Source organism: Xiphophorus couchianus, chromosome 12 (genome assembly GCF_001444195.1).
Source record: "Xiphophorus couchianus chromosome 12, X_couchianus-1.0, whole genome shotgun sequence".
Taxonomy (NCBI): Eukaryota; Metazoa; Chordata; class Actinopteri; order Cyprinodontiformes; family Poeciliidae; genus Xiphophorus; species Xiphophorus couchianus.
In genome coordinates this window covers 186,114-196,767 of record NC_040239.1, presented here as the reverse complement: position 1 = coordinate 196,767, position 10,654 = coordinate 186,114, and the positions used below count along the sequence as shown (strand labels likewise).

The following is a 10,654-nucleotide window of genomic DNA, read 5'->3' as shown; positions in this document are numbered from 1 at the left end:
TAACACTTAAAGTGTTCCCTTTATTTTTTTGAGCAGTATATATATATTGAATCAATTACAATGAGAGGGAACTTTTTGAAAATCTACATTTATGAATGTAATGTTGTTTTATAATTATTACAATACTGACTAGAAATTCCACATTTCTTTCTTTCACAAATAAACCAAACTGAACCTTTTGAAATGAGAAGAAATCTTATTCTAATCCAAATTCCTGTCCTGGAGAACAGGAAGTTGTGAAACAGTTTTCATAAATGTTGTATTACAACACTCATGAAATAAGTTTTTTATTATTTCCATCCGAGTTCTACACAAAAACCCCCACAATTCTCTACCTAAAAAATAAACCTCCCACTTACGAACTCATTTAAAGGATATATGTTGTTAATTATTTTAAAATGTAGGTCTTTATATTTAGGAGGAATTGGGAATGTCAAATACTTTGTCCTAATTTTAAATATTGTACATTTGTAAGGTGAGAGTTATTTTTGTTTTCCCAGGTTATATGTAATTTACTGAATATTGGTTCAAAAATCTGTTTCCGTATTTTTTTGTGTGTCTATTATAGCAACATAATCACATTTGAATCTTATGTAATCTTGGTATTGTGAGGTTGGATAAACTATTTTTAACTGACTGAACGAGGACATTAGGAATGGCATGAATTACTTCAATGTAATTTGTTATCAAACAATCTGTTTCAAATGTTCAATTCTTTGAAATTGAAGATGTTATCTGATTCAAAATCTTTCTACATTTATCAATTTTATGTTGTAAATTATTTCTCCCAGTAGGGGCTTTACATTTAGTAATGTAGATCCCTAAATATTTAATGTTATTTTTAACTGGAATATTGGAGACTGAAGAACCAGAATAGTTGTGAATGTTCCTAATTTCAACCAATCAATCAAATTTTATTTGTATAGCACCTTTCAGCAGCAAAGCATTTCAAAGTGCTTTACATCATAAAACACAAAAATACAAAGTCATAGAAGACACAGTCAACAATATTACATTTTGCACATCAGATTATTGGTTAATGTTTCATGGTTATGTTTCAAAAGCAATTCTAAACAGGTGGGTTTTTAGTCTACATTTGTAAGCACTCAGTGTTTCAGTTGTTTGCAGTTTTCTGGAAGTTTGTTCCAGATTTGTGGTGCATAGAAGCTGAATTCTGCTTCTCCATGTTTGGTTCTGGTTCTGGGGATGCAGAGCAGAACCAGAAGACCTGAGATGTTTGAAAAGTTGATACAACAACAGCAGATCTTTAATATATTGTGGTGCTAAACCATTCAGTGATTTATAAACTAACAGTATTTTATAGTTTGTTCTCTGAGCTACAGGGAGCCAGTGGAAGGACTTTAAAACTGGGGTGATGTGCTCCATCTTCCTGGTTTTAGTCAGAACAGCAGCTGCAGTGTTCTGGATCAGCTGCAGCTGGAGGATTGATTTGTTGGGCAGACCTGTGAAGACGCTGCTGCAGTAATCAATGCGACTGAAGATAAACACATGGATGAGTTTCTCTAGATCTAGCTGAGACATTAGTCCTTTAATCCTGGAAATGTTCTTCAGAAGGCCGACTAGTTATGGTAGCTAATCTTACTTCCTGTTATAACTTGAGCAAATGGGATCATATAGATATTGAATAAGAGGGGTCCTAGGATTGAACCTTGGGGTACACCACATGTGGCTTCTGTCCGCTTCGATGAGAAGTTTCCTATTGAAACAAAGAAATCCCTATTGTTCATGTAACAATAGGGATGAGTTCTGGACCAGAGAGTCCAACCCAACTCTCCAGTCGTTTCAGGAATATGCCATGGTCAACAGGGTCAAAAGCTGCATTGAGGTCTAACAACCACCGCTGTATTTCTTCCACAGTCTGTGTTTATATGGATATCATTAAACACTTTGACTAGGCCAGTCTCTGTGCTGTGGTGACAGACTGTAAGACGTCAAAGCAGTTGGTTATCATTAGGAAGCCATTTAACTGTTCAAACAGCTTTTTCAATAACTTTGCTGATGAATGGGAGGTTGGAGATCGGCCTGTAATTCTGCAGTAGTGATTTGTCCAGATTGTTCTTTTTTATCAGTGGTTTGACACCTGCTGATTTTAAAGCCTGAAGGAAAACACCTGATGAGAGTGACGAGTTTACTATTTGGACCAGAACATTAGCAATGACAGACAGGAACTTCTTAAAGAAATGTGTAGGTAGGATATCCAGACAGCATTAACTTGAGCTTAATTGACTTATAATTTCTTCTAGGTTTTTAGAGTTAAGTATGCCCCTTTTACACCGGCTCGGCTCGGCTCTACTCAGCTTGCTTTGCAAGTGTTTCCACTGGCTGCTGTATTACTTCATAGGGCTATTTTGTCCCTATATTTTTAGTCTAATTGCACTCTCTTTTTATTAAATCTTGCTAAATAGATGTTGGTAGCAAGATGTGAGGTTGAAGCTGTGTAATAGCCGTGTAATATTAGTGTACATTAATCATATCCTATCATTTCAGGAGCACAGTGACCTGTGCAGTTCGGTGGACACATTGTGGCTGTGCTGCATCTGATAAAGACTGTCATACAATGGATTAATACGCAAAAAAGAGTTGCGGTGATCAGTATTTGTAGATTTTTGTGTTTAATTTAATTCCAATAAAAACCTGTTTTCCATGTGTTTTATTCTTACAAACACTTTTGTAATTAATTTTTTTTTTAAATGTAAGATATTCTAATAAAAGGATTGGTGCATACATCTGCCATAGCTTTTGATTTTAAATGGGTAGAATATTCAGATGAAGTGATCTTCTTGTGGTTTCGTCGTGTATATAAATTGTTCCTATGCTATGCTAAGCATGACTCTTCAGCTTCCACTTCAGTCCTGTCACTCAAATAATATTATCCAATATATTTAACATTAACACAACCTGCTGTAGTTTTCGGTTTGTAAACATAATGGTAGCAGTTTTGGACGCGTAGCACCGACAGATAGACTTAGCTATCTATCCGTGCTATGGTAGGAAAATCTGATGAGGCAGCACTGATAGTCAAAACACCAGATCTGTGGAAACGCATTCACTCCGAGCAGAACCGGGCCGGGCCGAGCTGAGCTGCTGAAGTAGAGCAGGTGGAAAAGGGGCAGTGGTTGAAATTGGGTCATTTTTCTGCATTTTTATGTTTGAGCATAGCATTGGTGCTGGATTTAGTGTGGGTTTGCAGATTAAACTTCTGGTTTTTTAAATTTTCTCTTTCAAAAAAGCTGGCAAATCAGTTGCAGGCTGCATTAGATTGAAATTCAAGCGGTAACATCACTGGAGGGTTTGTGAGCCTGTCAACTGTTGCTCAAGCTTTGTTATTGTTTTTACTTATGATATCTGCAAAGAACGTTTCCCTGGCATGTTTTAGTGTTGAGTGATAGCTATTATTATTATGACAATGATAATATTATTATTATAATATTAATTATCATAATATTTAATGTTACTATTAAATATATTTCAGCCTTGACAATTACCAATTATTAAGAATATTCTATGCAGTGCTGATAAAATTCCATCTGCACATTTTAAGTTACTTTATGCTATATGATTTTGGAGGTTGCAAGATTGATTATGCGAATATGTAGGCAGGATTCCATATTCTGCCTACATATTGTCCCTCCTGAAAAATGAACTGGAATTTCCTCCCTCAGTCTGTTCCTCACTATTGTGGATGTGCACATGGGAACGTGGGCAGGCCGGGAGCGTGCAGCAGTTGTGGACGCTGCTGATGTTTGTGCTTGTGGTGCTGAAGGACTCAAACAAATCCAAATATTTAATTTTGTCTTATAGAAATTAATTGCTGGCCCAAATGCAATGATAAAGATTCAAATCATCTAATTGCTTGTAGTGGAGAAGAGCTGGAACACTGCGTCTGGACATTGATCAGATGCAATATCCAGAGATTTTATAGGTCATGAGACGTTACACATGTGTACCAGATTTCATGATTCTCTTTCAAAGGATGGCTTGGGCTGATTTCTTTAAAATATTCTAGAGGGCGTTGTTGAGAATGTAGGCCCCGCCCACCAAATATTGGAAAACAGTTCTGTAGGGATTGATCATATCATTTGACTGGTTTCACTTATCAGGAGGTTGGCCTGCTTCTGTTTCAGTGTAGCTTAGTTTTATTTTACTTTAGTTTCAGATTAGGATTATTTATTCTGGGTAGTTATTGACTAACACTATTTTTTTGGATTTTGTTTGGGTTTAGGGAAGGGGCACTCTGCTGTTTAGCCCTCTGGCTCATTTTAAAGGGACTGTTTCATTTAGACTGAAGAAACTAGTCAAAGTTGAGTTTTCTTTCTTTGTGGTATTCTCTAGAGATTTTGTGAGTGTGTTTTTGTTGGGGAGCGCCTGGTTGTTTTTATTTCTTTTCCTTATTCATTATTTGTCCCCAAGCAGCAAACTAAATATTTCCAGGGGCAGCTTTGACCTTTGTTTAAGGTTTTGTTATTTTGTGTAATAAAATAAACTCTCTGTGATTACTCTCACCCTTTAAACAGGGCATCTGTGAATCAATGAACCAAATGAAATGTGTCTAATTTGCAAGCAGTGCCTTTGCTAATTCTTACAACATATCTGTGTAAAGGTTTGGTAAAAGTAGGATTTAAGGTTCTTCTAACACTCTATAATAGCGGTGATTGCACTCAAGGTCACAATAGGAAATACATATTTATTACTCCAGTTTTCCTCACCTTTGGTACACAAATATACATTTACTTGATACATTTTTTTGTTTTCAGAAAATATCAGTCAAAGCACTTTAGTGAAATGCAACCAAACTGTTTTTATCTGTATTTTTGTGATTGTATTTAAATTATATAATATTTTTACGATTACAATGAAATGTAAAAAGAAGAATAAATAAAAAGACCCTACCGGAAGTATTTTCTTTTAGCACATGCGCAAATGAGCTAAGGTGTAACGGAAATACTGACCCGGAAAAACAAAATGGCAAAAAATGGGGGATCACAGGTAGGCGAAAACAAAAAGGCAATGTAATCTCAGTTATTTAGACTTTTCCTGACGCTACGAAGGTAGAAAAGCTGTAAATATGTAACACCGTGAACTGAAAAAGTTGGCGGACACTTATACGCACAGAGTTTCAATGGACTACAGATCTTAAATACTTCTAAGAATAGCCTTATGCTAACAGTTTTACTTTTCACAAAGCAGCTCCTTTGTGTTTTAGATTTTGAAAATTTACTGCTTACTAGTAGTTTTTTTTTGTTGTTGTTTTTTTTTTTACATTTCTAAATAACAGTATTGACGCGTATGATTGCATTAAATGATAATTAAAAACAGTTTCTAACACCTTACAGGGACTACTATTGTCCTTTGTACGAGCTCGGTTTTGTGAAGTGACTGAATAATTTATTTTAGGAGACAAAGGAAATGTTGATCATAGATGTTTGTGTTGCATTTTTTTATATGGGTCTAAAGCAGTCGTTAGCAGGCTACAATTAGGAATTAGCCCCGAAACGGCTAGCTTTGATGCAAGAGAGTAAGAGGATGGCTACAGCGTTGCTAAAGAACGAAATGACCTGCAACCATTTACTCCTCTTGCAAACTCAGTGCAAACCTCTGGGAGTCATGTCGATCATTCCATCTTTTGATTTAACCATTTAAATGCCCTGTTATCCTGCGGATTAAATTGACCTATTATAAAGTTTAAAAATCTAAAAAAGAATTTGTTCAAAGTATTTTTTCTGGTTGAAACAACATAACCATGATGAGTACATAAGATGAAAATGGGTTATTTTACATAGTTGCAGCACATCACACATCTCATAGTACATGAATATTGTTTGGGTCAGTTTGACCCAGCAGTCAAATTAAAGTGTCAAAAGGGTTTAATATTTTTTGTTTATTTGCCACTGTGCGACTAATTTATCCTCATACACAGACAGATAAATGCCCCCCCCCCCCTTTCCTCTTTACCTCACCAGTAAACTGTGAGAAGGCAGGTGTTATGAAGACTTGACAGGAACCTTTTCTGTTCCCTTGGGCAGACTTGATCCTTGTTGAGTGGACACTCAGCATATGAGGGGGTAAACTTATAAATATTATCTGCAAGGAAGTCCTAAAACTTTACATATAGTGGTTTTCAGATTTTTAGTAGATGACCAGCAGAAAAAAATGGAGGTGCTCAAACTTATCTTCGATCTTGACAGGGAAATACAGAAGGAAGCTGAAGACGGTATTGAGGTCGATTCTAATTCTGATTATAGCACCATTGCACTGAATATTGATTGAAATTGTTAGTAATGGCGTTAATGAACAAATACAAAAATGTTTTGGGGAAACGTTTTGGATTGTGACACTACTGCATATGAAACAATCCCTGGGTCGGGGCATGCCGTGGTGGCGTAAGGGATAGACCCACATTTGGAGGCCTTGAGTCCTCGATGCAGCCGTTGTGGGTTCGATTCCCGGACCCGGCGACATTTGCCGCATGTCTTCTCTCCTTTCCTGTCAGCCTACTTTCATATAAGGGACAGTATAGCCCACAAAAGACGCCCTGGAGGGGGAAAAAAAATTCCTGGGTCTAATTGAACTGACAACATTATTGGAGCACCTCAGAAATGAACATCAGAGGGGGGTTTAAAGGCTCTTTCATGTGCATAATTAACCATAGCAGCAGCTAAGCAGAACTGTGTGCTTTAACTTTTGGTGATGCTTTGAATGGAACTCATTTCTCTCAACTGTCATATGCAGTGTAAGATGTCTAAGGACACTGTTTGATGCAGAAGTTGCATGTATTTTATTTTTTTCATCATCAAATTTAATTGGAATTGATTGGTGTGTGTCCTGTGCTATTTTATGTTGGGATTTTTACAAGGGTACCCACGTCTTTAAAATGCCTGACCTCTTGATTTTGACTTTGGCTGATCTCTATTTTTTGTCTGAAAAATTACTACCGTAAATATATCAGCTAATTTGACAGTTGACAGTGAGGTGACTATTGTTAACTGTGCAGATGTGACCTGAGGGCAGATCAGTCAGTCCTCTCTTACAGCAGAGCAAATGGAAGACAGTGGCTGATTTTCAGATCTTTATGGAGGTAGATAAGATTAGTGGACAGGATCAGTTTCTCACATAGTTATTGGTTGATTGCAGATCTTTCAAAATTAAGGAAATCTAGGCTGATTTAACCTTGTTCCCCTGAGGTAAACAATGAATTGTGTAAATGTCATAGTACTAACTCGGCTTTTATGACTACAAGGCAGGAAAAACTGCATTATGAAGGTACTGAAAGAAAAAATAGTTTGCAATTGCCATGCTTTCCATTGTAGCAAAAAATACCCATTATTAATCATGACTGGATTTATGGTTTATATCGTATATATTGATCTATTAATCTATCTGTCTGTTTATGGCATAGAAAATGTACAATACAAAGGAAGTGATCTATTTGCCTCATAGGTCAAAAAGAACATCTTTTAATCAAGTCTTGATTACCACATAACACTTCATCAGCTAATGCATCTCCGGCTAAAGCAAACACACTGTTAGACCTATAAACTAAGTTCTTCATAGGAAATATGAGCAATTATTGGTAGTCTCTCAGTTATTATTTCAACATTTGCTCTAGTTCACAGATTTAGTAAAGAGCTTGTTTTTTTATCATATAGTTCTTGCAATATTTTGGCTAGGTTGTTTCTTGACTGGACTATAGCCTCAAGCTTGGCAGATTATATCAATCTTAAAAAAAACACTTGACTTACTTATGACAGACTGACAACATGTTTAGCTGATTATACATTTTAAAGATGAGTTCTGTCAATTGCTTACATGTTTAGTAAAACTTTTTAAAGCCATTAGTTGCTGATCTGCAGTTGGTGCTTCAGTACTCTTGATACTCTGTTGTTTAATACTACAGGGCATATTGTTTGGGTAGATTTATGATATACCAACTTCACATGGCATGCTTTCCACAGAATAATTATATAATTATCCATGCATCGGCTGTTCAAACCACTACTCAGACTTTAGAAAAGCCTACAGCTGCTCTTCATTTAGTTAATTCAGTACAATCAGCCAACAATTTGGTGAAACAGTTCTCATTAAGGTTGAAACATATTAAATAACATGAATAAAAATATGGACTTTTGCTTATTCAAGCAGAATCATTGTGCTTCAAATTGTGTGCTTTTTTTGAATATTCAGAATGAATGTCCATGTCTGCTTCAGATTTAACACTTCTCTAAGAAATATTTAAAACTTTTGCAAGAATATTACAATTTGACTAAAATTAGGGGCTGAATGTTTATTAGTGTAAAAAGATGCTTACAAACATCTTTGATGTTATTTCTTTCCTCTCCAGCCTGTGTTGGTAGTGTGTACCAATTTGTTATGCTTTTAGAAAAATTAGCTTTATAATTTCTACTTGAATCAATTCTAATTCATTTATATAGTAATCTTAAAACATCTGTCTAAAAACTGTTGAACTCTTTGTATATTGTTTTGTGGGTTTGCAGTGTTTGTATCTACATTTAATGTATGAAATGTTGTTTCATGTAGTCTCTTTTCACTATTGTAAGCTAAGCAGGATGGTTTGGAGGACTATAAATAAAATGTACTGACAACTATTCTCTGTTGGCAGGAGTCAACCCTCTAACATAAACCTCAGCCTCTTGACAGGCGAAACAGCAGTGTGGTACTGTGCCAAAACCAGCATGAACCTTCAACAGCCTGCCCCTCTCATTCCCCCTGTCCATCCTGATGTACAGATGAAACCGCTGCCCTTTTATGATGTGCTGGATGTTCTTATCAAGCCTTCAAGTCTAGGTCTGTAATGTTTTCCAATTTTGTTAACAGCAAAAATGAGATGAGTAACTGTTTACAAGAGTTGAGTTCAGTACACTTAAACATTACTATTTGATTGTAGCCATATTTATAAATTAAAGTCTGAGAAGCTACGTTACCAAGTTCTTTTTATTTTGTTCATGAAGGGCTTCTGGACCAGAACCGAACACTGGGGATAGGGTTAGGGAAAGTATTCAGTGTCTGTATGTACTTAAGTGTTTAGGGATCATTTCTAGTATAATAATTTACTCTGTGAAGACTTAAGACCACAGTTTTTAGGGTTGGGGACAAAGTGTACATTAACTTTACGTTAAATGTTAGGAATGTACCGGTAAAGGTTAGGGTAAGTGGAAGGGTTAACAATAGAGTTGATAAAACTTTATCTTAAGTCAATAGAGTTCTACCCTTGTGAAAAATAAATATACCAAGTATATTAAATCTTAGCATAATTGAGCATGCTTGATGCTGAAGCACGACTTCATATGTTTTAACTACAAATGATAAAAGTCAACTCACAAATTTTCTTGGGGATTAAGGTCTGGGGATTGTGCTGGCCACTCCATTACTTGAATTGTGTTTGTCTGGAACCATGATTTCACTCTCTTGCTGGTGTGTTTGGGGTCATTGTCTTGTTGAAACAAACATTTCAAGGGCATTTCCTCTTCAGCATATAGGAACATGACTTCTTCCAGTATTCTGGTGTACTCAAACTAACCCATGGTCCCTGGTATGCATTAAATAGGACCAACACCATGGAATGAAAAACATCCCCATATCATGATGCTTGAACCACCGTGCTTTATCGTCTTTACTGTGGCTTGAATTCAGAGTTTGCAGGACGTCTGACAAACTGTCTGTGGCCCTTAGAGCCAAAAAGAACAATTTTACTTTCATCAGTCCACAACATACTACGCCATTTCTTTTTAGGCCAGTCAATATGTTTTTTGGCAAATTGTAGCCACTTCAGCACATGTATTTTTTTAACAATGGGACTTTGCAGGGGCTTCTTGCTGGTAGCTTGGCTTCTCATGGACGCTGTCTGATTGTTGCAGTACTCACATGCAGTCTCAGGCCTTTGTTGATCTTCCTGGAGCTGATCATTGGCTGAGTCTTTGCCATTTTGGTTCTTCTCCGATCCATTCGAATAGTTGTTTTTCTTTTTCCCCCTCAACATTCTGGTTTTGGCTGCCATTTTAAACCATTTGATACCATTTTAGCTGAACAGCCTATTATTTTCTGCACTTCTTTATAGGTTTTCCCCTCTTTTATAAATGTTTTGATCAAAGAACGCTCTTTTTCTGAACAGTGTCTTGGACGACCCATGTTACTCTGTTTTTCAAGGACAAATGCACATCCAGAATATGCAGCGTCAGTTGCCTTGATCCTTAAATTAGGGTCACCTGCATAACACCAATGTTTTTTCACATAATCAATGACCTCACTAATTGAACTCAGCTATTTTTTTGAACACACCCCTTTCAGAAAATGATTGAGTTTCACAGAATCAGCAGCATGCACAACATGCCTGTTGGGTGTGTTGGTTTTCTAAACCTTCACTAAACCTTTTAGAAACTTACTGCAGTACAGAAGTTGAAATTCAAACAAAAACAGTGATTTATCTTGTCAGTGATGTGGGACTGCTATTATTTTGAACACAACTGTATGTATATATGTTTATACATATATATGTATATATACATACATTCCACTCAAGTATTGTTTTTGTTTCTACTTCAGAAAAGTATTTTGTATATATTTGTAATATATTTTTAAAATGTACATTTAAAAAAATATATATATATATATACACTGC

The 10,654-nt window shown here is 36.0% G+C and overlaps 1 protein-coding gene across 2 annotated transcripts in view; it reads left to right on the top strand.

Moving 5' to 3' along the window:
• Positions 1-4,941: 4,941 nt before the first annotated feature.
• The window catches only part of pias2 (protein inhibitor of activated STAT, 2), a 47,309-nt gene continuing 41,596 nt past the window's right edge, over positions 4,942-10,654 (top strand). Inside the window, exons 1-2 of one of the 2 annotated variants that reach the window (XM_028034948.1) lie at positions 4,942-5,007; positions 8,639-8,823. In XM_028034948.1, the coding sequence (XP_027890749.1) occupies positions 4,994-5,007; positions 8,639-8,823 (199 nt within the window). In that variant the 5' untranslated portion in view covers positions 4,942-4,993. Of the gene's footprint in view, positions 5,008-8,638; positions 8,824-10,654 lie in introns of those variants that run through there. The other variant, XM_028034949.1, reaches the window with a different exon arrangement.